Here is a 27,133-nt window from a genome sequence, read left to right as displayed (position 1 = left end):
TCCGAGACCGGGGGAAGCACATATTCACACGCTCCCTAACTTCGCGGGCGGGAAGTGTGGTGGCCGTAGCTGCTCCTTCTGATGTGGCCCCTAAGGGTGCGTGCATCTTTGGAAATAGAAATAAACACAGAAGTGCATACGTGTGTGTACGCACATATGTGTATGTGTATGTTCTGGTTAACAGTCAAAGGTCTTTGGGGCTGAGCCAGACAGACAATGTTCTGCCTCGGAGGGATGTGACGGACTACCCAGTTACGGGGCGGCACCTCTGAGGCTCCTTCTGCACGGAGTCCACTAGCGCTCCGATGCTGCATTAACACGCTGAAGGAGTCTGCTGCAGCCGGGTGTGGACCTGGCCTTTCACAGGGAGGGGGACCACACGGAAATGCCCCAGCTTCAGGAACTCCCTGTGCGTCTGCCAGCAGAAACGCCACACATGCAGTGCCTCCTTGGAGGCCCCTCCTGCTCCCCCCGCCCAGCAGATCCTCGGGAAGCAATTCTCTCTACTCAGGAACTCGAAAACGAAAAGGAGACCTAACCCATCGGTTGGGCGTCCCGTGCTCCTCAAGACTGTCAAGGGAAAGGAGGCCCCGACCAGAGGAGGCTGGGGACATGTGACCCTGGCTGGGATCTGGGAACAGGAAGTCATTAATGGAGACCCTGGTGACATCCAGATAAAGCCTGGGGTTTGGCTAACACTACTCTACTAATGGCAGTTTCTCAACTGTGACAAAGTCCTATAGTAATATGTTAACGGTGGGGGAGACTGAGTGCTGGGTATTCTGAAATTCTGAACTGGCTTTGTAACTTTTCTGTAAACCTAAAATTATTCCAAAATAAGTTTACTAAAAAGAAAAACACAAGAACACGAACAAAACCAAGCAGTATGGGTGGGAAGGCCTCAGTCTACTGAGATCAGGGCTTCTGCACTTGGAGGAAAGAGAATTACCTCGGCAGAGACCCCGCAGCAGCTGCTTGCTGTCGGAGGTGCTACTGAGGTGCTCTCTGGTGCTTCCTAGGGCCTCCGGCACCTCATTAGTTACAGTTGGAAGGGAAATATGCTGCTTAATCTTAAGCAACATCAGGAGTTACTTATTTAAACAAAATTTTTTTGGATCAATGTCACCAGCTGGGACATTGAAGGCAAAAGGAAAAAAACCTTTCTGATGTCGAAGGGATGCCATGCCACTTGAGTTCCCAGAACTTTCTTCCTTCTGACTTTTAGGTGCAAAGACTGAGGTGTGTGCACAAGCCAGAGAAGCTGGCACTTCGGGCGTCTATCCGTGGATCCCCACGACTCCCGGGCTCTCCTGAACCTTTATTTTCCCCTCTGCAAAAATAGGCTAATCTGATTTACAAACACCCTTTCCCCATGGTTAAAACACAAAAAAACTTTTAAAGAGCATGGTAATGTTATGGTAACGCAGGATCCAATGATCTGGGTATCTTCCTGGTTATAAAACTCATCAGGGATCACCTACAGCAGCCGTACTTGCTCACCATGGAAATCGTCCAAGAAGAAAATTTAAATGTCTGTTAGCATGTTACAGAAGTTAAAATCTTTTTCTAATGTGGCCCAGTCCTAACTGCGAATGCATTATCATACATAAATAGATGCTTAAAGAAACTGCAGCAATTTTAATTGTGACTTAAGTGTTGTTGTTGTTTTTTTTTTTTAATAGCATTAAACTGTAGAGTCCAAGGTCTAAAGAACTGACTATAGTCTACAGGGTAACTGCATTATTCTAAACGGAATTAGATTAACCTGTCTGGGGCGATTGATGTTTTCTCTGTTACACACATCACCAGCCTATCAACAGCAACATAAAACTTCCTCAGCACTAGGTCTGTTTCTCAGGGACAAAAGTCCCCCAGCTCTGAGCTGTGAGAAACATCAGAAGACTTTTGAGACACCCTAAGGTAACTAAATACAAGAGGTCTTTCTGTCTCTCCAGTCATCAGACGGAAATCAGAGACGTCCTAAAGTCCCTGCACGTGGCTGTATGAATGTAAGAAGGAAGTGCAAGTTGATCAGACTCTGAGCACCAAGGAAATGACATACAAATAACAAGCACTTCCTCTCCCTGTCTCTCCTCCCAAGCTCTCTGACCCTCTGGATTCACAGTCATTAGAGAAATTTCATAGCAGGGGGGCCTGGGTACCTCAGTCGGATAAGCATCTGACTTCAGCTCAGGTCATGATTTCACAGCTCATGGTTTCACCCGCGCTGGGCTTTGTGCTGACAGCTTGGATGGAGCCTGAAGCCTCCCTCTCTGCCCCTCCCCCACTCGCCCCTCCCCCCTCAAAAACAAACAAACAGAAAAGAAAAATTTCAAAACAAAAGCAAGTGGAGTTTATTGAGTTTGGACAAGCCAGCACCTCCTACTCCACCCTGCATTTCCCTGTCCCTCCTCCTCTGCATGTTAGGTCACAACTAACCTGGGGCTACAGCAAGGCGTCTGAGAGACCTTCATTCTCTTTGTTGAGTTTCCTCAGGAAAGCTACTCTGTGCCTCAGTTTCCCAGCTGTTAAGTGGGACAGTGCGCCCACACTGCAGCAGTGTTACAAGGGCCCAATGAAGGAACGGACGAAGCCCCACATGGCCCTTAGTGGGCAGGTGGCCCTCCTAGCCCAGCTCAGGCTGACCAAGACTTCCCTAGCTCTCCTGCCAACCAGCTGCAGAAGGGAGAGGCGTCCTTGCAGGCACGCAGGAGTCGTGACCTCTGCGTATTTAAGAGATCCAGGCGAGGGGCCAACCTGTGCTTCTCAAGGACAGCACAGGGAGAAGACGGTGGTAGCTCACACAAGCCTGGGCTCAGAGATGCAGGGAGAGCACACACAGACGATAATTTGCGTTTGTTTGGATGGGGGTGCGAGATTAACGGGCTTTGCTTTTATGCTTATGCACTGTTAATGCATTACTGGTGAAACTGGTAAAATATCAGTTCTAGAAACGAGAAACAAGACAAAAAGAGAAGTCAGGGAAAGAAGAGGGCAGGAGGAACAGGAGGAGGAGGAGGAGCAGCAGCAGAAGCAGGAGAAGCAGATACAGCAGGAGGAGAAGCAACAATAGCAGGAGGGGAGCAGCAGCAGGAGGAGGAGGAGGAGGAGGAAGAGCTGGAGGAGAACAGCAGCAGGAGGAGGAGCTGCGGGAGGGAGGGGAGCAGCTCCCCCTCCCCCACAGCCACTATCAACAGCATGTACTAAAGGCTCCAAGGCAGTGGAGCAGAGTACGTGCCGGGGTCTCCCCCATGCAGTCCCTTGGCTCTTGGCCCTAGGTATGGAGTTAGAAATGATGGCACTTGGCTGTTTGGGTAAGTGCTTCAGAAGCAAGCAGATGAGAGCGACCATACGCATCTTACTGAAGTCACTTCATGCAGCTCACTCTTCAAAATCTACCCAAAGTTTTGACAAGTGACCCAGCAGGGGTGACCTCTGCGATTCCCTCTCCATGCCCATGTCTGCAGCTGGCCTGAACCCCACAGTTTTCTCTAACCCCTCCGGGCAGGAGCAGGGCACTAGGGTCAGTCTGCCTGGGCCGGCCGACCGTGGTGTCATCACTTGCTGGTGGTGTGACTCTGGGCAAGTTACCTGACCTGGGGACTCTGAGGGGTCATTCACAGACCCTCTTCTCACCTCAGTTTCCGAACAGATGGAGAAGACAGAGGGGGCAGTGACAGCAGACTCAAGCCTGATTACTGAGAGGGGCAGGGGGAGGCCCCACGTGGGCCTCATGTGGGACTCACCTCCCCCACCCGGCAATGCTGGGCCAGGCGGGCTTCTCCGGGGGTCGCTTCGCAGACAGGGCCCGATGCGTGAGGACAGAGGCCACCCACTCCCCGCACGGGGCATGCTCTTTCCACGTGGGGCCACATCGGCAGCGGGAAGCAGTGCTTCTCCACACTTAGCCACCCTGGCCCCATGTCCTCATATGTCAAGCAGGGATGATGTGACAACTGACCTCATTAGGGCTCTGGTGAGAAGCAAATGCCGGTGAAGCATGTCACCCATGCCTGCAGAGTCACTGCCCAATGACTGCCTGTGTTACCGTTACTAAGTGCCAGGGGCTGAGCACGAGTCTTACTCTAAGGTCTCTTCTCACCATGGGCTGTGGTCTACTCGGACCCTCGAGGGGATGCCGACAATCTTGGGAATTGGGACATGAGGACAGATGCCCGTACCTGGACGCCTCCCGTGACACTCATGGCTGCAGAAACAATACTGACCACGACACTCAGGATGCTTACCCACATCCCTACCTAAATTCAGCTGTCAACTCCACTGGGGAAACCTGACACATTCAAAGATAAACCAGGATGGCTTCAGAAAAAGGGAAGGGCATGGACAATTCCGGAACATCAGGTTTTCTTCTGGCATGAATGCAAAAGGATGTGCTGGCCGGGGCAGGAGTACTGCCCCCCCCACCCGCCCGGCCCTAGTCCTCATATACATCCAGGCCTGCAACGCTCACCTCCCCAGAGGTGACATGTCTAGCAGTGGTGACTGATTCCCATGTGAAACTGCCTTGCCCTCTCCTGGACTGTGGGAGGCCTCGGTTCATTTATTCAGGAGATACTCAGGGTGAGCCTGCTTCGTGTCAGGTCTGCTGCTGGTGCCAGGGGGCCCAGCCCTGCGCACCCAGGCTGCCACGCCAGCTCTCACCCAACAAGGAGCCACACAAACCAGTCAGCTACAGCTGCACGTGAACAATGGGGAAACACACCTAACTGGAGGGCTGACGTGGTCCCTGAGGAGCATGGGGCAGCAGGAGGGCCCGGCGTGGGGACGGGGAGGTGTGTGGTGCATTCTGAGAACCTAATACAGGCTGTGGCGTCTTGGAGAGGCAGGCAGAGGTGACACAGGGTCTCCGAGCGACCTAAGTGATCTATGATCTAGGGATCTAGCTAGAAGGCCCCTGGAGGCCTGGGGGATTTCTGAGCAGGTGATGTGAGGGGAGGGGCAGGTGGACCAGATGGGATGATGGGAAAAAGATTCTTAGCAGAAAAACAAGCCAGCCTAAGAAAGGTGGAAGTGACCGATTCGGATGAAGCAGACTTCACCTGCTTCTCCCAGCACTGGCTTCAATGTGTCTGACAGCTGGGAGTGAAGGCAGTGATCACCCTCCCAAGTGGGGGGACAGTCACATGCGTCAAGCCACCTCTCCCCCCAGCCTCCTGCTGGGACAGCAGCAAAGCTCATAAGCAAAGAAAGGCAAAAAAAGATTGAATACCACTTGCCAAATATAGGAGGAAAATGAATCAGTATAATTAGCATTGAGAAAACAAGCTTTTCCCAAACAATATTTTAACCGGAGAGAAGTGGATTGTAGTGATTTAATTAGGGAAATGCCAGAAACAAATTATACTGTAAGACTTAAGAGCATTAACCTGCTAATGAATGGGGCCCAGAGAAGTTTGGGAAGATGGCTGGACATTCCAAAATGAGCAAGCGTGGCCCCAAAGGGGAAATGAATCCAATTCTCATTCTTCTCCACAGTAACTGTAGCATCAGGCTCTGAGCTCCCCCTCATCTCTCAGAAGCAGCACAGTGAAGCTGCCTCTCTTGGATTTTCTGGGTTCAAGTCCCAGGTCAACTACTTACTAGCTGTCTGACCTTCGGCAAGACACTTAGAAACTTAACCCTCTCTGTGCCTCGGTTTCCCAATTTGCAATTCTGGATAGTTTCAGCACCTCTCTCACAGGACTGTTGTGAAGAAATAGAAGTTAATAAATGTGAAGCACTTAGATTATGTATTAAATAGAAGTTAGTATTTGCAAATCATTTGGAAAAGTGACTGACATATAGGCACTATGTAAATGTCACCCTGTTTATTCTCATTGCCGCTGGATAAAAAGGGACCACCGATGCCCCTTTGCAAAGCACCAGCACTCAATACTCTTCGTGTAAGGCAGACTTGGTTCATGTCCTTCCTTAATCCAGTAACGCAAGGGTTGTGGCTGCCCCACAGTGCCTGGCAGACCACGCCTGGGCCGCCTGGCCTTGCTGTCCCCTCTCCCAGGTCATGGCTAAAGGCCAAGGCAAGATGCCACCTGGTCAAGCAGCAGTGTCTGCAGAACTTTTATTGACCATAAACCCCAGACCTGAATCAGGAGTCTGATGAAAAGCCTTTCTAAGAACCATGGAATAGATGATTCCAGAAGCCCTTCCCGGCTGGTGTGATTTGGATTTCCTGTGTTCCTTTCCTGCTGTGAATGGACACATTCATTCTCTTCCTGCACTTAGGTCTCTGCTCACCTGTTACCTTGGAGCCGGACTTCCCTGAGTATCTGACTGCGACCCCTCACCACCACCCCCTCTCTCTCCACCCTGGATTTTTCTGACAGTATTCATTCCTCCCGATGTATTATACACTTAATTGTTCATTGCATGCTTTCCTCTGCTTGCCGGTGGGCTCCACAGAGGCCCGGCTCTGCCTCTTTCCTTCTCTGTTTAGAACAGGGCCTGATGCCTGACACACAGCCGGTGTTTCATACATATCTGTTGGATAGAATTTCAGATCATGGTGGGGAAATGTGCATGTCCTCTCTTGGACAGGGCCTGCAGATTATTTTCCTGGGAAATTTATAACGATAGTACCATTTCTATCAGGTTGTTAGGTTGTTGTCATGGGTCAAAGCTTGGGACTGGTTTTATCATTTCTTTCAAAGGGTCTGTGCACCGTGTACCTCAGAATCTCTTCCAGTGCTTATTAAAAGTGCAGCTTCTCAGAGCTTATTCCAAATCTACTGGGACGAATCTCTGGGTACCAGGGAGGGGCCCAAGAACATGGATTTTAACAACTGCCTGGTGATGCTTAATATAGGATTCCCAGCCTGAAAGCCCCCATCTAGCTTGTGTGATACTCCTGGCACACGCAGAATCTATGGATCTGTACGCTATACACAAATACTTCTCTTTTCCACTTCTTCAGATGCCCAACAAACAGGTCACGACAGAAACCAACAGTGGCATCTATGAATGTCATGCTCAGGAAGAGAGAGAGTATGGACCAGTCCCCCCCGCCCCCCGGCCAAGGCTCTGCTGGTATATAAACCTGGCTGGCAGACAAGGCTGTGTTCCAGACTCGGGCTGTCCCCCTTCCAAATATTCCTTGACGATTGGGTGCACATTAGGCTTGGGCCTCACTTCCGGGTCTGGACAGGCAACACGGTGCGCCACAGTGTATTGGACTCGATCAGAAGAGACTTCACTTCTCTCCAAAGGATGGTGGAGAGAATTTCAATTCACTTACATTCCTAGTTTCACTGCAGACAAACAACTAAGGCAGCTGCGTGGTAAGAGAGCGAGGACTCTCGGTCCAGGATGAGAGGCGCCCCTCCCAGCCCGGGGGGGCGGGGACTGCAGGCTGGCGTGAGCGGTACTCACCGGGCATCACACCTTTGATGTCACTCTCAGGGTTCATGCAGTTCTTCTGCGTGAAGTGCAAGATCAGCTTCTTTGCGGATTCAAACTGTTGGGTAGCCATCAGCCACCGGAGGGACTCGGGGAATATCCTTCAAAGAGACAAAGGGAATTGGTGAATGTCTTCAACTCTGCAGGGCATCTAGAAGCACAGTTTCTGTCCTGAGCCTGTACGCTTCACAAGGTGGGTGGCGTTCAGTTCCTACGCATGTGCAGTGAAGGCCACTGAGTGCTCAGGACTCTCGCGAGCCAAGCCAGAGAAGCCACACCATTGGCGGTGGATGGTGTCTAGTTGTTATTTTGAGAAAGTATGAGGGGACCTGGATGGCTGAGTCAGTTAAGCGTCCGACTCCTGGTTTCAGCTTGGATCATGATCTCACCGTTTCATGGGTGCCAGCCCGCATCCGGCTCTGTGCTGCTGGTGTGGAGCCTGCTTGTGATTCTCCCTCTCCCTCCTTCTCTGCCCCACCCCGCTTTGGGGTCTCGCTCTCCCAAAAATAAACAAAGAAAAAAAGGAAGTATAAAACTTAACGATTTTTTAAATGTGGCACATAGGAACAACATCCTACCAATTATATCAAGAAATCAGTGTGAACTTTTCAGAATAACTATGGATTTCTAAAGCAGGTTTAAGCAGTTTGTTGAGGGAAGAGCTGCTTTTGGTATATGCTGTCACAGAAACAAACATTAATAGAATGATTTTAAGTTTAAAAAATTCCCGACACGAGCAACTGGACACTTATTTTCAGGTTTTGAACATTTCACAGGACCTGTCTATAGAATCATTTTCATCTTGCTGCTAACTATATGTCACATCACTCTGAGATGATGCCGCAAGACAGCAGTTTTCAAGTTTTATTAGCAACAGATTCCTTGTTTGCTTGTTTTTAGGATGAAATCTTGTGAAGAGTCCCAGTTAAAAAAAAAACAAACCACTAGTGTTTTATTATCAATGCATTTTGTGAGTTTCCTTTCATGACAATTTTTACAAGTCAGCCAAACAGAACAACGTGTCTGTTTGGAGCAGGGGTCAGCTTGCTTTTTCTGTACAAGGTCAAAGTCAATATTCTAGACTTTGCACACGATAAGGTCTCTGTGATAACTTGTCAGCTCTGCCATGTGCAGAAGCAGCCACAGACAACACGTGCAGGCACAGGGGTGGCCGTGTTCCTTTAGGCCTTTACTATAAGAGGAGGTGGCCCCCTAACTGGGAGAAAAGCAAAAGCTGGAAATCAGGCCAGGGCTCTGGTTGCCACCATGTTTTACTCCCGTTACACAGTATCAAGGAGTCGTGGCCAATGCTGCAAAGACGTTACCACTGTAACTGCTTTCACACTGGCCAGGCAAGCTCTGGAGAGCCTCTAATTAAAGTAATCCAGAGGCTGGATTGCAAAACTTCCATTTCTTCATTCAGGATCCCAAACACAACTATTAAATCAAGCTCATTTTCTGCGGTCTCTAATCTAATCTGTCTGATCAGATTACTGAGCTCTGAGAGCAGGTTAAGCTGCTCCTCTGACTGTAGATTTTAGGTCCTGATTTGGGTAGAGAGCCCTCACACAGGCTGTTCTGAGCAGCCGGCTCCACAAAGCCGGTGGGGGGCTTTGTGCTGATCAGAGGTGCTTCTACAAACAACGCTGGGAGGGCTGGAGAAAGCGCCTCAGGCCAGCCAAGAAGCACCCCCAATTTCCAGGTGCCCCACAGGACAGCCCCCAACAGGTGCCTGCCATGGCCCTTGACTACTGGACACAGCAACAGTGCAGCCCCTCGCTGGCTCCGAATGGCTGTGGCCTCAGCGCAGGACCAGGGGGCTGCTGGACTCGGTGTGCCATCCTGGGGAGGGGGGCGGCACGCAGGTCGTCACAAACACCGGAGCACAGCTGCCGCCTCCCTCACCTGGGCATGCTTCCAGGCGGTCCGGTCCGAATACACTGAGCCACTCTGGGAGAATCTTGTTAAAAGGCACCCCAGGACACCAGCTAATACGCTACTCTGACAACACAGTGGTTTTGCAGGTGGTCTCTGAAGTATAAAATACAGTGTACAATCGGAGAAAGCTTTGAGGCCTTTTAAAAGAATTTAAAATAATTTATATCAAATGTTTATGGAACTGCACAGCAGGGAGCAGAATTTGAAAATCAAGACCATAAACAAGTTTGATGGGGGAAGAACAGCCCCCCCTCCAACAGGAGGCAGCAGCGAGCACAGCTCCGCGGCTCACCTCCACCCCGGGCCGATCCCCCGGCACAGGGCCGGCAAACAAGCAAGCAGTGTCATCCACCAGAACACAAGGTTTGCATGTCCCCAGCAAACGCAGGTCCTCTGCCTCGATTTACCCTAAAGCTGTGCCGGCAGGGCAAGGTGGGGAGAGCTGTAGGGAGATGCTCACTGTGACCCGTTTTGATCCCTGAATGGGAGGGAGGTGACAGTTCTGGGAAAATACAAAGTGGTATCTAATTGATGCCACTTGTCTTCAAGGTAAAGCCCTGCACTATACATAAAAAGTTAACATTTGTGTTACTGAAACCCCATCAGTCTAGACAGCTTCTCACCTTTACCAGGACCCGCAGAGCCCTTGCCCTTCAGAAGAGGCCTCTTCCCTAAGGTTTCAAAGCCACAGACAGAACGCAGTCCCTTGGGGAAGGCATCACGTGCAGTCTAAGCCACACAGGCTCACGGGTCTCAGGGATGCTGCCCTACCCATGACGGCCCAGTTGCCCTCTGTCACTCATTTTTGTCACCCCTAAATTGTGCCTAAAGACAACAGACTTTGGATAACTAAAAATGGCTAAGAATAATTAAACACCCTGTATGAGAAATGACAATGAGGAACATTCTTCCTGGAGAATCTTTGAGACTTGCAAAGCTTGTGGAAGAGGCTTCAAGGACAGCACCATTTGCAAACGGTGCTGGGGGGGTGTGGTGAGAAAGTGACAGTGAGAGTGACTTCTGCAGCCATGAAAGGTAACCGGGCGGAAGAGCCACAGTGGCTTCTCTGGGAGATAGCGTGCAGACGGCTGCTGGGAGAGGCTGTGGCTCCAGGGGACGGAGGTGTCCACAGAGCAGATGGCTCCCCTCGATCCCAGGAGCAGAACAGGAAGTTTTGAAAGCTACAAGTGTTAAATTCTTTCAAGCTCATTATGGGGGAGTATTATTAGTACCCCTCTTTTGCAGATGGGGACACTGAGGCAAAGAAAGTACAGGTACATGGCCCAGCTTACACAGCTGTTAAGTGGCAGAGGGGGATTTGAACTCATGACTACAGAGGTTAGGATCGCTCCAAGCCAGGCAGTTCAATGGACCCCAGGACTTCTGTAAGAAGGATGCAGGCAATCTGAAGTCTCCACCCCACCTGCTCTGGTCCTAAACCCCGCACAGGAAGCAAGTGAAGAGCAGAGTAAGGGCAGACGAAGGACCCTGTCACGCAGACAGCTCATCCGTCTGCTGAAGATCACAGGTCTGAGGGCCTCTGGCCCCAAGGCAAATGATGGATTGTTCTGAGGCCTTCTTCAAGCTACGCCGGGGTGGTGAGAAAGTCCCTGATTCTTCCTTCAGTTACAATTTCAGAATCCCAAAGGTTCTGAGATCCAAAAGCCTTACTGTTTAATTCATTTGCGATGAAGGCTGAACCGGCCTGACCTCACAGGAGACAGAACCATACCTAATGGATATAAGCATTTTGAGTCTCAGGCACGGCTCCTCCTTGAGTGAACAAGCATTTCACTGCAGAAGCATCGGGTATCTGATGCTGAGTAGCTGAAGGTCTGATGGGGGTTGGGCATTTCAGAATTTGGGACAGGCAAGGGTGGAGCTGCATGCAAATGGTGCAGGTGCCACACTGTCTGGGTCCCCTGACGGCCTCCCGGCGTCACAGGCAGGCCACTGTCTGCCGAGCTACAGCTGGGGAGACTGGATCAAAGGCTTGGGCCATGAAATTCATTTTGCATTAAGCAAATCACAGATAAATCCATTCTCTACTTAAAAATTAAAATACTCCAGCCCTCCTGGACCCCTTCCTCCAACCCTGGTGCCCCCTAGATGGCCCCCGTCCTCCCCTCATCCCACCCTCCAGGGGCAAATACACCTGCCTGGTGGGGGCGAATCCTTCCAATCACACTCTGGGCACCTGTGCACTTAGAGATCTATGTTCTTCTGCTACGGCACACTGTCCCCCCAGTCAGTGAAAAATGCCAGTTTCACCCTCAAATATTCCCTTCCTTCCAGACTGCACCAGTGTGCAGAGACCATCCCCCATAGATGTGTACACAGCGGTTTCTATCTCCAGGTCCTAGATACGTCCTTCACTAACTTCCTACTTGTGGGCTGGGAGCACCTGACACAAGGCCGGTCCAACTTCAGAACAACTTGAGCAGCATCATTTTCCAGCATGTACTTGAACATGACAGAACTACCAATCTACCTGTCACTCATCCTGGGGCTGCCTCAGTTATTCCACAAAAAGCCAAGGGTCAGTAGTCAAGTGAAAAGGGCCTTTGACTCAGTCACATGAAGCTTCCAGAGGCCATCCACTGAAACGCAGACTTTCCCCAAAGAACTCTGAGGTTCCCGCACAGACAACCGTGTTCTAGGTCACACAGCCCCAGGCCAAGGAGCAGAGGGTGCATGCTGGCTCTGGAAAGACAGTGGGACAGCGCCAACACGGGAAAACACAGATTTTCCAACCCTGGTCAGGTGTGTGAAGGCTCATCCTGCTGTAACACCGATGTGCCTCGTGCCATAACGTGAACTGTCTCATCACCCACCAAGAAAGGGCAAAGTTACAAAAATGAGCTGCAGAGTCCAAGGGGGTTCTCTGATTTGTACTTAATCCAGCCGCTCAGGTCAAGCACGTGGGCTGAGCCCTCCTGTGCGAAGAGGGTATCATCAGTGGCAGGGGCAAATCTGGAACTTGGTCTGTAGACCTGAAGACCAGTGTAGTTTTCTGCATCTCATGCTGTTTACCACAATGCTTCAAAAGAAGGACAATCTATTTTAGAAAGATGCTCACCAAATAGCTACAATGAAGTGTTGACTCTTAAAAAAAATTTTTTTAATGTTTATTTTTGAGAGAGAGAGAGACAGAGCACAAGCAGGGGAGGGGCAGAGAGAGATAGAGAGACACAGACTCTGACGCAGGCTCCAGGCTCTGAGCTGTCAGCACAGAGCCCGAACTCATGAGCTGTGAGATCATGACCTGATCCGAAGCTGGATGCTCAACTGACTGAGCCACCCAGGTGCCCCTGAGGCATTGACTCTTATAGAGTTATATGGAAAATTTATTTTCATGGAACCTTATTTTCCCAATAGTGTCACATAAATGATATCATCATGTCATCATAGGTTGATAAATTTTCCATGTTTTCCTAATTGATACCATGACATGGTTGTTCTTCAAAGCCGTGTATCTGTTAGTAATTCAGACAAGGGTAACCTTATCTGCTTCTCCTCTCCAGCAACTCTGATTCACCACATACTTTTCAGACCACAAGAAATTTCTAAAATGTAATAGTCATGTGTTGTTTCTGATACACTTTCCTATCTCTGCCTCATTTCTGCTTTTTCTGTTATTTGGCTAAGTTGCAAGCCCATCTGATTTACATTCATGGACCCGTTTTGCACCTTGGTCTCTGTAACTTGTATAGTCACTCAGTAGAATCAGCAATTAAAACTTAATACTGTGGTCCTTTCCTAATATTATGAAGTCAGTATTTTTCCTTGACATTTAAAGATAAAACCAAGTATTTCTTCTACCCAATTGGAGAACCTGAACAGGGAAGTATAGTATCTAGGCTGTCTTCTTCCTAAGTCACTTAACACCAGCTCTGATTAAGATGCCAGCTTGGCAATTCTCTACATTAAAAACATGTCTATACTCTTTATATTACTGTCCTAGAATATTTATTCATAAAGGAAATACAGGGCAGAGGTTACTAAGATTAACATACAATACTCTTATTAATTTTATCCTCAAGTGTTAATTTTAGGGCGATATGTGTGGACAGGTATGCCTCACACTGTCAAGTACAATATTACATCATTTATGGAATAAATGTGTGTGGGGCATGGTCAACCTGTCAGCAGAGAAAAACATGTCAATTCACAGACACGTTACAGGTAAGAGCTTCCGGCAGTAGGTCAACCAACGTGGAGGGTAGGACACCAGTGGGGGGTGGCAGGTGGGGTCATGACAGGCTTTGTAGAAGCCAAATTTCTCTAAATGTGTATGCAAAAAAACACAAAACCCTCAGATTGTACTAAGGGTGCTTCTGATTTAAAGAGGTAATTGTAGCTGTTGGCACTTCAGGTTATCACCAAGTATCACATGAAATCTGAAATGATTTTCAAAAATTTAAAAAATGAAATCAAAGTCTAAAATTGAATGAAATACAAATTGGGAGAATATCTTAAGTTTCTAGTCCAAAGCTCTTATAATAATATAAACTTTGATTCTGTAGATACGCTTTCACTTGAATTTTTTAAACGTTAGTTCTGCCTGGTACACACACACGCACACACACACACACACACACACGTGCGCACACATGCAAACACACGTGTGTGTATATATGTGTGTGTATATATATAAAGGTAAGTTGGTTCCATTCAGAGGATAGCAAGTGAATTAGCTCTTTTTAAACAAAAATTTAAATCATGATTTCAGTTAAACTTAGTAATTAAGGGAGAAGGGATGAGTAACATGAAATCAAATAAAAATTGGCTTTTAGGATGGTTAAACCCCAAAGTCTTCCTGAGACAAATAAACTCTTCATATAAATTTCTTTACAGAATATAAAGATTCTTTCATAATTACATGGCCATACCACTTACTTATCTGTCACATAAACTCAGAACTTTGTGTCTCTAATGTTTTCCAAAATGGTGTCCACCTAAGAGCCATGATTTTTTGTTACAGAAAAATTTTAGAGGAGATACATCAGGAATCCTGGGTTCATATACTAGTGTTGTGACCTTAGGCAGGTCACATCACAGTTTCCCTGCATCTGTAAATGGGGCAAAGATGTGGAATGGCATCAAGGCCTTACCAGGCACCAACATTCTCTAGGTTTATTTCATGGGGCTAGTGGTAACTGTTACCTTCTTCTGAAAGGTAAAAAAGATGCTGATCATGGAGATGTATTGTACGAATATTCTAATTCTGCTTTAGGTTTTTGCCAAGCAGAATGAAGTCAGTAACTAAAATGTCTTTAGAGCTAGTCTTTTATGGGGCACCTGGGTGGCTCATTCGGCTAAGTGTCTGACTTAGGCTCAGGTCATGATCTCACACTCTGTGGGTTCGAGCCCCGCACCGGGCTCTGTGCTGACATGTCAGAGCCTGGAGCCTGCTTCACATTCTGTGTCTCCCTCTCTCTGCCCCTCCCTTGCTCACTCTCTGTCTCTGTCTCTCAAAATAAAATAAAGACATAAAAAAAATTAGAGCTAGCCTTTTAAATAAGCAACTGTGAATACCTAACAGTTGCCATAAATTTAAAATATTCCTCATTCACGCTCTGAACAGATGAATACTTGGAATTCACCTAAAAATATTCTGTAGCCTTGAGTGGACCTGGGTTGATTTTTTCCACTTTCTTCCTCTTTATATCCTCTTTATCCAGCTCCTTTTACTAATTTATCCATGTAAGCAATTATGAGGCCACAGGAAGTATAAGGCACCCAAAGTGAAGGGCATTCAAAATGTAATGCTAGAGGGGAATTAATTTGGCAGGCATTTTTGCAAATTATATCAAAAAAATGTGATGTTGAAAAACAACTGGAGGAGAGCAGAAGAAAAAGTCTTTATGCTGCATCTGCTTCTAACTGGAATTTTATTAGCACCTCTGTCATAGCCATCTGTCCAGGGAGTCCAGTCAACCTTCTCCCCAGAGTCCGCTTCTCCTGCCGGGCTGGCTCCCATCCTGATGATAATGGAGCCCATGGAGGCCACACATTCTTGGACTCGTCACGAGGGCGGCCCCTGCCGGTTCCACTCTGACCTTGTAACCTGGTTCTGGAAAGTGGCTTCTTGCTATTGGCATGCTCACCCCTCCCAGCCTCAACAGAAACGGTCTCTGAGACTGAGTGAGGTCAGCCTGATCTGTCTGGGACCCCACTTCTCGCAGCACAAGGCATGCGCTTTGCCAGAGTGGCCAGCTGATGGGGCTGGGCCCCTTGGCCTCGCTCTCTGTTCTTATCCACGTGGACTTCTGCCAGCAGCCAGGAGGACAACTCCTTAGCAGCTACCACTAGACATCTGTCACCGGAAGCCATCTACCTGCTTTCTGCCTGCTCCTGGAAGTCCAACCCCACCACTCCCACAAAATACACACGTGCATATGTGTATGTGCACATGGATGCACACATTGGCGCCCTGAGGTCTGCCTGGTTCCAAGGCTCAGTGCTCCTCCAGCTGGCCTGAAGCACCCAGGCTTCTACAGGGTAGTGAGACGGAATACTGCAGCACATTCCAGGCATGGGGACAGTGGGGACAAAGGAGTTGGAAACACTGGCCTTTAGAGCAGAGGCTACATCCTATGGCACAGCACGTGTTATTTAAGGACCGCATGTCCCCACGTTCACTGGGCTTTCTCCACTTTCAAGGGGAAGTGGTTTTGTTGACCACAGGGGTTCTTATTATTTTACATAATCTCTGCAGACTCACAGTTAAAAATGGGGCAGCCTCTTGCCTGAGGGCTCCCTAAAATTCCATGCCATTAGCAAATCCCCAAACACCAAGTCAGAGAACATTTTAATCTCCCTTTAAATTGCTCATTCAATTGTTACGATCAAAATGTGGGCTACCATTTTTATTTACACATTTGCCTTGGTCAGTGTTACCTAATCTTCCCGCCATCTGGATAACTGGTAGACAAATGGGATTTGAGTAACTTCTTTTGGCTTTAAACTTCCTTGAAGTTTCCCCAAATTAACTATCTGATAACCTGCAAAAATAATTATTGCACATTTTCAAGCTCCCAGAGGCTATATGCTTTTTATGATTCACCTCTTACACTTTCCTTTGAGGCAAGCATTTTCTCCAGTGACTTTACTGTTGGTAAAACTGAATTCTGTTTCCTTCCTGCTGTGCAGGGAGCCCTGAGGCCCTTATTTTACCAGTAATAGAGTCTGCAGCATGTGGTACTTTGACCCTTTTCTGAAATAAAACTGTTTTTGATGGGAGAAGGTGTTGGCTCCCTCAAGTGTGTGTGGGAAAGAAAAAAGGCTGATCATCGCTGGAATGAATATATATGTGTCTGTGTATAAAATTTAATTTAAAGGGTCAGGGCACCTGGGTGGCTCAGCTGGTTGAGCACCCATCTGACTTTGGCTCAGGTCATGATCACGCATTGTGGGTTCAAATTCCATAGGGCTCTCTGCTGTCAGCACAGAGCCTGCTTTGGATCCTTGTTCTCCGCCCCCTGCCCTCCCCCCACTTGTACACATGCTCTCTCTCTCTCAAAAATAAAAATCATTAAAAAATTTTAAGGGTCTTTTGAAATAATTTTAACAATGACATTGAGCAAAATTAATTCATCCATTTAACAAATTTTTATTGAGCCCCCATTAAGGAAGGTACTGATAACCCAATGATTTTTAAAACTACTTATGGGGGGCACCTGGGTGGCTCAGTTGGTTAAGCATCTGACTTCAGCTCAGGTCAGGATCTTGTGGTTCTTGAGTTCGAGACCCGTGTTGGGCTCTGTGCTGACAGCTTAGAGCCTGCTTCGATTCTGTGTCTCCCTGTCTCTCTCTGCCCCTCCCCCACTCACGATTGGTCTGTCTCTCTCAAAAATAAACATTTAAAAAATTTTTTAAAAAAAGAAATGCTTTTATAAATGTTAAATACTAACTAGAAAGAGGAACTAGAAGAGAACACTCCCCTGGTGAGAAGTGTTGCTCTGTGCCTGGTGCATGCTGCTCTTGGTGGGCCAGGGCTCTCCCCGTCTGCCTGACATTTTGGGTGCTATCCCTGGGGCCCAGCAGCAGCACTGCACGTATGACTGGGCCAAGAGCTCGTGGTCCTCATCCTGGCTCTGAGTTGCCGGCTGGTTTTTGCATCCTGACTCCAGGTACCAGTATTAGGGCTGCAAGGCAAGCTGCTGAGTATCTTTGTACCTCAGTTTCTCCACCAGTACTGGAGGCCATCCTAGTATCGACTTCAGAGGGGCACTGAGAGGAGTCAAGGGGCTAAATTATTGAAAATGCTTGGCAGCACCCAGGTAGAAGCAAATCCTCCAGATGTGTTAAAACTTGGAATTATTCTGGGGGCGCCTGGCTGGCTTAGTCAGTTGAGTATCACGGTTCAGGAGTTCAAGCCCCATGTTGGGCTCTGGGCTGACAGTGTGGAGCCTGCTTGGGATTCTCTCTTCCTCTGTCTCTGCCCTTCCCCTGTTTCATGCACTCTCTCAGAATGAATAAGCTTAAAAAAACAAGTGGAATTATTCTGATGAGCTAATGATATTTAGGACCATTTACATATTGGAATTATTAGTACATTTTTTATGCTGGATATTTATCTAACCTGAGGCCATTTAAATGTCTTACAATGGCTTTTTTCTTGAAAATTTTAAAAATTAAAATCGCTTTTAGTGCATTCCTTTTTCCTAAGGGTTTTAATAGTTTTACTCCTTTACCCTGTGAGTTCCTGACGGCAGCGTGCTCTAATTTCCTCTGTCTCAAGGTTTACCCTTCATTTGGGGAACTGACACTATTACTTATTCTCCGTGTTACGCAGCGCTGCTCGATCCATCTCTAATTTCCTCATTATTTCCCATACGGTTTATTATCTTCCTCTTACTGCTTTCCCAGAGGCTTTTGATGATCACGCGGATTGCCGATAGCACTTTTTCTCTCGTCAGGATGAATCTCCCACTGAACAAAGCGCTCTCCAACACGTCTGCTCTTTCTCGAAGCAGCTCACACAAAACATGCATTAGGTGAGTTCAAGATGAGACTCCACCCTAACTCTCGGTACTGGGCTAACAGTCTTGGAGGAGAGCAACGCTCTCCTGCACTTGGAGGCCAAAAGCCACAGGAAGATGCCCCACACTGCTCGGAGGTGCAAGAAACCTTTCCCTCCCGTTAACCTTGATCACAGGCTATAATTAAAGACTCCCAAACATACCTGCCTGTAGGTTTATGCTGGCAGAGTGCAGATTAAAGGGTTAGGTCCAGCAACGAGATTTTTTGCCTTCTTTCATTAGTTCCAGGAATGCCTATGATGTCTGCTGAGATGATGAGACAAATTTGGTCTCCACTGTGGAACGGGACCGGCCAGCCAGGTCGTGCATGGCATCTCACTGATCCTCAAGGACGGCATCTGTTTCCTTTCCCTAGAGAGCCAAGAAACCTCTTCCTACAAGACATGTGGCTTGTGCACGGCTGACTCAGCTCCTCCTTCACGGCTCAACACCACCTGTACCTGGGGAGTACCAGGTCCCTCAGTCCGGGTGCAGGACATCTGCTTTTTCTTCTGCGATATGCCCATCATACTTCTCGACCTTGTGGGCCAGTCAGCATCCGTGGGAAGGCTTCTTAAACCACAGAACTGCCCCACCCTAGACCTTTTGACCCAGTCAGTGTGCCTGGGGAGGCATCTGAGAATCTGCTTCTAACACGTTCCCAGGTGGTGATGATGCTGCTGGTCCCGGGACCACAGGATGAAAACCGCTGATGTTAAAAACCAGCTCTTAATGACTTTCTCACACTTCTGAGTGTTCTGGTGCAGCTTTCTGAATGTCCTCGTTTCCCCGGCTAAAAACAGGAATAATCCTACCAACCTAATCCAAGAGTTAATGGTTAATACAGTGTCACACACAGAAGCTTACGGCTGATCTCAGGAAAAGTGTGTCCCTAAAACCTGAAGACATGTTCAAATCAGTATGTATTACTGCGCCCCTGCCACAAAGGAGGCTCGAGGTGTGACGTGGGATATTTCCCTCCCTTGCGGACCTATTCCGAGAGGCAGGATGGAGTTTGCTGTTTGCAAGGACACCCTGGACACTGAGCAAACACTGTGTGAAGACGGGTGGGTGTGCTCATGTGGCAATGACAGCACTCACGGGGACTCACCGAACTGGCACCACAACTGTCCCCCAGCACATGCTGGCTCCAGAGCTGATGTGCACACCCTTGTTTTACAAATAATCACACATACTCAGCATCACCGATTTACATTTTAAGGTATGGTGATGTCACGTACCGACATCTTGGAAGAGCGGCAGTAACATCATCTTCTGGAACTCCCACTTTGTGCTGTTTCCTCCAAACACTTTATACAGACACCACGTGGTGCCTTGTCCACCACCTTCTTACCCGTGTCATTCTATTACAAAGGGACCCACCCAGAAAGCCAGATGCCACTTGTTCTGTGTATCACCTTCCTGAGTTTCCACCCTGCAGTTTTCTTAGACGTTCTCACACATCACAGACCTGGATGCCCAAACACATTGTCCCACAAGGGTTCCTGGCTGAGAAGGGCACTCTGTCACTGAGCTGTGTGTCCTGGGGCAGGCTGCAGCCACCAGGGAGGGACACCTGTTACACACGTCGTGCAATAAGAAAGCAGGAGCCCTTCCGACCAGCCCTGTCTTCCACTCTGGGGTCACTGGCCACTTACACATCCAACGAGGCTCTTAGATTCTCCCTTCCTCAAGTATTTTGGTTACTGAATCTGTGTCTCTCCTCTCCACCACCCCATTTGTTTTCTGTGAGCCTGGAAGAATTCCATATTTCTTCTGGAAAAAGGACAGATCAATATGATTTGCCTCTAGATTAGCATGGAAGTTCTCCTGCCCTGTCTTAAGTGATACTGAATGTCGAAGCAAAATGACTAAAGAAGCACTTCTACTTGGTCCCAGTGTCCTGAGGGACAAAGGCAGTGTGGATCTAAGCTTCAGGCATGGGCATGTGCCCATGGAGTTACCCACTACCTCTGATAGGATTTTCATTCAGGTAAGAAATATTCACAGAATCCTCTCTTCTGTTTTTGCTTCACGACAATGTGTCTAAATTTGACTTTGTGAAGCATGCTGGGATACCAGCTCCCAAGCAAGCACATCCTTTCCTTCTCCTGGGCCACCTGTGAAGCTCTCCCCTCTCCTAAGCCCGCAGGCCAACCACAGCTGGTCCTGCCTGGACCTGGGAGGTATAAGCGTCCCTGGCAGCTCATGAAGTGACATTCATCTCCTATCTTGGCTCCACCTGCTGGAGCACAAAGCATTCACATGCCACCTCTAACCCGGAATTCACCTGTCCTTACCACGCGCCCCGTCAAGCCCTGTCCGGTCCCCAGGGCACATCATACCTCTGCTGCTGCCACCTCTTCCTGACTGGCTTCTCCAGCCCTGGGCTCACTTCATTCCAGAACATTCTGTAACCCTGTAGCTGCCGTAGGGAATGTATTAATCATGCCCTTTTATTTTCTATCTTTTCTGATGTTTCTGGGAGGAAAGACTGCCCCTCCTAGGGTCAGCCAATTCTTAGGGACAGCCAACAATTCACCTTTGAGTGCACCTTTCAGATGCAAACCAACCAGTCAGAGCCCATACCCCCCCCCCCTCCTCTGTGGCTCTCACCCTCCGGCCACTGTCTACCTGCTCCAATCACCCCAGGGCCAGATGCCATACAACCAGGGGGCCCCTGTGCCCCACAGCCACAGAAATTACTCCATCTAGCCAACCTGGAGGGCACCTACCCTTCCTCACCCTTTTCTTCTGGCTGAAACCACAGCGAAGGCTCTTGCCCACACTCCCCTCCTCCTTCTGCCTCCTGACCAGCTGGTGCTTTCCTGGGGGGCCCGCAGGACGTGGTGTGCTCCCTTCTTTAGGGAACTGAGAGTAACAACCTGTCTTCTCAGTGGCCGTCATCTCCCGACCTTCGGGCCTCACCCCACACCTGGGTAATACAAAGCCTACACTTGCAAACGGGCTGGCTTTCAGTCCTGGCTCTGAGCTCACCACTCTGCCGCCCTCAGGATCAAACCGTCCCTTTTAGAAGCCCCTCCCCGCCCCCCCACAGCTGGTCACCTGGTTTCTGGGCATGTGCTCCCTGAGCTCTACCCTCGGGACAGGACTTCATGCTCCAGTCCCCAGCGGGGTTCTCCACGCTGCAGAGAACCCTCTCTCCCCACCCCAGGTAACACCCTGGGCCGCTGCTCTCCTGTTCTCCTGTGCCCAGCCGCACCCCTAACTGGGGCCACTCCCCAACACACCTGGAGTCACCTGCCCTCAGGGCAGGCATGCAGACGCAGCCCTATCTCTCCCGGCCCTTGCAGTGGCCATCCTCCCCTTGGCCACCCTTCCCCCAGCCACCAACAGCAGACGAGACCTTTTCACAGTGCCGACCAGAGCACACTCCTCCCGGGCATAAGCCTCGACATGTTTTCATGCTTTTAGAACAAACTCACGGAGCTGAAGGCCCCGCGTGGTCTGACCCCACTGTGGGTCTGAGTTTGTCCATTGTTCTCAGTCCCAATGGCCTTCTTCTTCCTCTCCTAGTGGAAGCCAGCCTTTGCCCGGCTGTTCCCACTTGCCTATTTTCTCACCCAGAACCTTGTGTGACTTCCTGTTTGATCCTTTAGTTAGGTGTTAGCCTGAACGTCACTCCTCAGAGATGCCATCCTGACAACTGCTCCTCTCTACCCACTGCTTGCTTTCATGTCTTCATAGCGTTGGTTATTTGAAGAATATCAGTTGCTCGTTTATGGGTTTATGGTCTCTGGCCTCCCTCCCCCCACCCACCCCATATAACTCACTGTAATGTATGTTGCCAACGAGCAGAGATTTTTGCTCACGTGCCTGGGTTTTATCTAGAATACATGGACAGCATTTGGCATGGGGTGGTGGTGTCTACTTTAATACGTTATTTGAATCTACTTTTCTTTCAGATTGCTGTATTTCCTACAGTTCTTGAGATGCAAACTTCTCCATTTATAGTTTTTGGCCCTCCTAATGGATTCCCATGGACCCTGTGAATTTTGGCTGTGATTCATCCTTGGTGAGAATTTTCTTCCACGTGAGTCTTGAGTGCCTGGCTCCAGTGATTCTCAAGGGGAGGTTCCATCCTCCAGTGATTCTCCAGAGGGTCCAACGAGCTTCACTGGTTCTCCCGTTAACTTCTCAGCTTCGGAGAAAGGTTGGAATTTGGAACCATAGTCACGTGTGGTGCAAGACTTCAAGGCTCTGCTGTCTTAAGGGTGGATCGTTTCTGCCCTTGGTTCAAGGTGTCCGCCAGCTTTGGAGTGAGTCCCTGTGGCGGGCAAAGACTTCCTAAACCTGTTATTAGAACAGCACAGTTGGGAGTCCTGGATTCATTCAAGGAGCTCAGTTCCAAGTGCAGAAAGGGCCTAAGACCTCAGCTCTGCCCTTAATGCAGGTGGTAAACCTCAAGCTCTCTGGGCTTCTTTCTGGTTCATGTGGTCTGCAGGCTATGTCTGTGGCCACTCCTGCTTGAACGTTCTTTTTGGTCTGGGCCCCGGGGGTCTGCCTTCTGGCACTGGACCTCAGCTCTGTGAAAATATTGGTTGATTCAGTATCTTATTCAGCCTTGGGTGTGTGTTTGGAGGGTCCCTGTCAGTTCAGCACACTGTCTGGGCCACACAATCTCTTCTGGCCAATCTCCATCCTTTGTCTTATTGCTCCCAAGCCACGACCCTACATCTTGGTGACAACTGTGTTATGCAGTTTGGCTTATGGTCCTTGTTAACACACCTACTTCTGCATCTGCTCTTACTGGCACTAAAAGCATCCTGGGCACTTTCCATAAATACTTGCTCATTAAAAGGAAAGTGAGAGGCCTTCAATATTTTGTCACCAGCAGCTGGCCTTGTTGGCTGGTGCTGGAGCTCTGTCTGCTCCCCAGCAGCCCACGTCATCCTGTCCAACTATGGAACCTTCAGAAGTGATGAGTTTCCTAATGCAGCAAGTGGGAGGAAGGTAGCACATGATAAAAAGACCATGATTCTTATGGAGACTTTCAAGGCTAGAGGCAAAGGCGGAATGGTCTCTAATCACTGATTTCTTTAGTCTGCCCCTGTCCACACCCTGGTTTCCATGCATGTGAAGAGGTGATACAATCTCAGTCATAAAGTAGCTAATATTTATGAGCACTTGTATGTCTAATCTGTGCCAAGCACCTTAGAGGATAACATAAATAATAAATAATTACAGTAAAATCTTGGATGTCAAGTAACTTGTTCTGTGAATGTTCCACAAGACGAGCAAACATTTCTAATAAACTTTAACTTGACAAATGAGCGATGTCTCGCAATATGAGTAGTACATGACACTGAATGTCACATGATCACAACTGAGTCAATGGTTCTTGAAATTCGCTTTGGTTTACGAATGCTTTGGATTACAAGCATGCTTGCAGAATGAATTATGCTTGCAAACCAAGGTTCTACTGTATTATGATGACTGCATCAGGCTAACGTATTTGGGTAGAGCTGGTCTACCCCCGAGGGCAGCACCAGAGCTGTAACCACATGGCGTCACTGTTTCAGCACGTCCGTCATCTGTTGGTCCGCGTCCATGTCTCCCTTATCAAAGTACCCTGGATGCCCTTCTTCACTATAAAGTTTTGTTTTTACATTTGTGAGTTGTAAAGGATTTTTTCCCTTAGCTTTTATAATATATGTAAATAAATGTATGTCCTACCTGCCATTAAACCTTGATATACCTTTTAAATTAAAAAAATATGATAAACAAAATCCCCAGTCCTTTACCATGTGGGTCAGGCCTGCAGACCTAGTCCAGGAAACCCTTTCCTGCCACTTTTTCCCTGCCAGGTGTCTTCTTAACTGGGACAGGTGGAAATGGCACCTGGCTGAGACTCAAAGCCTAGAGGTGGGGGGTGGGGGGACAACCCCATCTGCCCTTACAGGAGTGTGAGCCTCCAAGAGGCTGTGCCTACCTCATCCAGTCCCCCAGGGGCCAACAGACAGTCCCGGGGGCCCTCGGGCTCTATAGTGACAGGAGGTAGCTGAGAGGAGGCCAGAGCTCACAGAGGATCCTCCAGGGCAAGGGTCTCCAGGGGTCAGAGACAAGAGACAGAAGCTCAGGGAAGGCAGGAGGCAGCGCTGCATGTGGTAAGAGAGGCCTGGGTTTGAGGGCCAGCTGGGGGACCTCAGTTTTGTCATCTGTACAATGGGGTGATGAAATACAAAGACTGAATAATCTACTATTTGCCCAGTGCTTGCAGTTTGTGTCTGACATAGAACAAACACGGTATAAGCATTTGTTAAGTAAATAAATGCCTTGAATTCCAAAACAAGCAAAGCCAACTCTAGATGCAGAAGGGGAGGAACAGGAAGGACTTGCCTAGAAGATTAAAAGGAAGAACTGCCTACTCCGTCCTGCTTTGGAAAACGATTTCATTCTTTGCCTCTTGAGACCCTGCTGGAGGGAGCTGAAATACGCACAGCTCTTCCGGGAGGGGGTATGATGTCCGACCCCAGCGGGCAGGCAAGGCTGGAGGAAGTGTGGGGAGAGGAGCAGAGGAGATGGGCACGGTTCTGGCCCCTGATGAGCAGCTCCCCACCAGGTGGCCTCTTTTCATCTGTCACTGCCAGTGGCCTGCTGCTGCCGAGGCTCTCCTGATCTAGGGAGGAAGAGCCGGGCTCTGGGGGGAATGCACCTGTGCCCTCACCCACCCGTTTCTCTGCCGCAGGACCTAACAGCAGGGTGGGGTTGGGACCCAGCACTGGGAAGTTCAAAGGTAGGTGCTTTCTTCCCCCTCCCTGGCACCCTAGAAAAGGAAGCCCGATTAATCGCCCTTTCTGCTCCTGAAAGCTATGACACAACTGACTTCTTGCCAGGAATTTGGTTTTCATCAGTGACTAAGTAAGAACAACACAGCGCTGCATGTGCTATCTACAGTACAGTGTCTCGCACTGTGTGTGAAGTAAGTGCTGGCATGAAGGGGGGCTGGGAGGGACCGGGGAAGAAAGAAAGGAGTTATTTATAAAAAAAGCTGAATACTCATTTCCCCGCTAAATGTCTCTCTATCCAAGAGCGGGTTTTTCAATCTTGGCTGTTCAGCCAATTGATAAACATCGGTGTTTTAAAAAATCTGGTTGCCCAGGTCAGACTGCCTGGCCCTGTATATTTGGTTGTTTCTCTCCTACAGTCACCCAGCTGAAAGCCAAAGTCACACACAGTTCTAAAAGTCCTAGAGGACTCGTCCAAGGATGGACAAACTTCTGTAAAGGAGCAGAGAATACATATTTGGCTTTGTAGTCCACTTCATCTGTTGTGTGTACCCAACTCCGCCACTGTGGCATGAAAACAGCCAGAGATGACAACACTTATGTAAACACATCGGCAAGGCTGTGCTCCAATAAAACTTTATTTCCCAAAACAGATGGCGAGCCAGGTTTGGTCCATGGGCCATCGTCTCTCTGCCCCTCTCTAATCTGGTGGTGATAGGGGGCTTTCCTAAATCACTTCTTGAACCTCTCTGTATTCTCCCTTCCCAATATAAGAATCCTCCTGTTGCAAATCGATTTATAAAAATCGTATCCAAAGAACCCAGCAAGCAGGCATCCAAGCAGATTGATAGAGGGCAGATTCCTGGAGCTGGGTGAAGGGCACCCGGGGACTCACTACCCTCTTCTGTCTACTTTCGTGTATGTTTCAACATTTCCCAAGATGAAATGTTTAAAAAATGAAATTTCATAAAAGAGGAAAACTCCCTCATGCACACAAAAAGCACGAGCTGAAACCAACAAGAAGCCGTGGGACCCCAGTGGTTTGCTTCATGTGGCTCCTCCCCAGGGGACGCGCCCTTCAGAAAGTGCAGATGTACCAGGTGGTGACGCCAGTGGGGAGGATACTCACGACCAATAGAGCAGCATGAGCAGGAAAGGGCAGATGATGAGGGCCTGCAGGACCTGCCAGTCCCGGCACAGGGCGGCCAGCCCGGGCATGAGGAACTGCCCGGCCATGGCCACGAAGCTCGCCACCATCGTGATCATGAACCGTTTTCCAGGGGGGCACAGCTCTATTCCTGGAACACAGAAGGGACAAGAGAGACATGAGCGCCCTGCCCCGCAGCCTGGAGGAGCCACGGGAGCACCACAGTCAGTGCACTTCTCAAACAACCAACAGCCATAAAATCGTATTTATTTGCTGGACACCACGAGAGCCTGACATCGTGGGTCAATGTGGAGATCCTTGTTGTCACAGCTGGGTGAGCTGAATGAGGCCTGAACTGGGCAGGGAGCCATGGTTGCTTGAGGTCACAGAGCAAGTCAGTGGCAAAAGAACGTTGTGATTCCGAGTGGCCCAGAAACTAGGAAACACTGCTTTGTACGGGGACGTATGTATATCACACAATTCTACTTCCTCTGTTCTTCGGATGTTACTGAGCTTGTTTTAAGGCAGGATCCCTCTCGGGCCCCTCTGCTCCCATTCCTCTCCTCCATGATGCCATATTAGGGGACCCCCTCAACCCCGGGACAGAGCACCTGCTCGCTCCCACCCGTACCTGCCTCATCCTTCCTTCTGGTCCTGACTCCAGTGCTCCTTTGGAGACCAACATAGACCAAGTTGGATCACAGCTAATCTATTTGAATAAGACAACCCCCCTTCAAGAAACCCCCCAAAGTCCCCCTCCCAAAAACATGGAAAAAGTTGTCAAGAAAGCAGATTTGGACCACGCAGTAGCTCCTCCTTCCTCTGTATTGGAATTCTGCAGCCCATGATGACATGGGTGT

At 48.9% G+C, this 27,133-nt stretch overlaps 1 protein-coding gene across 1 annotated transcript in view; it reads right to left on the bottom strand.

The window, feature by feature from the left end:
• SLC22A23 (solute carrier family 22 member 23) overlaps positions 1–27,133 on the bottom strand; it is a gene marked incomplete at its 5' end in the record, with an annotated part of 176,684 nt that overhangs the window by 21,711 nt on the left and 127,840 nt on the right. The window contains 2 exons of the mRNA XM_029943146.1: positions 7,387–7,514; positions 26,256–26,424. Of these exons, the coding sequence (XP_029799006.1) occupies positions 7,387–7,514; positions 26,256–26,424 (297 nt within the window). The remainder of the gene's footprint in view (positions 1–7,386; positions 7,515–26,255; positions 26,425–27,133) is intronic.

Source organism: Suricata suricatta, chromosome 7 (genome assembly GCF_006229205.1).
Source record: "Suricata suricatta isolate VVHF042 chromosome 7, meerkat_22Aug2017_6uvM2_HiC, whole genome shotgun sequence".
Lineage (NCBI taxonomy): Eukaryota > Metazoa > Chordata > Mammalia > Carnivora > Herpestidae > Suricata > Suricata suricatta.
The sequence above is the reverse complement of the archived record's forward strand: the minus strand, read 5'-3'. Positions and strand labels throughout refer to the sequence as shown.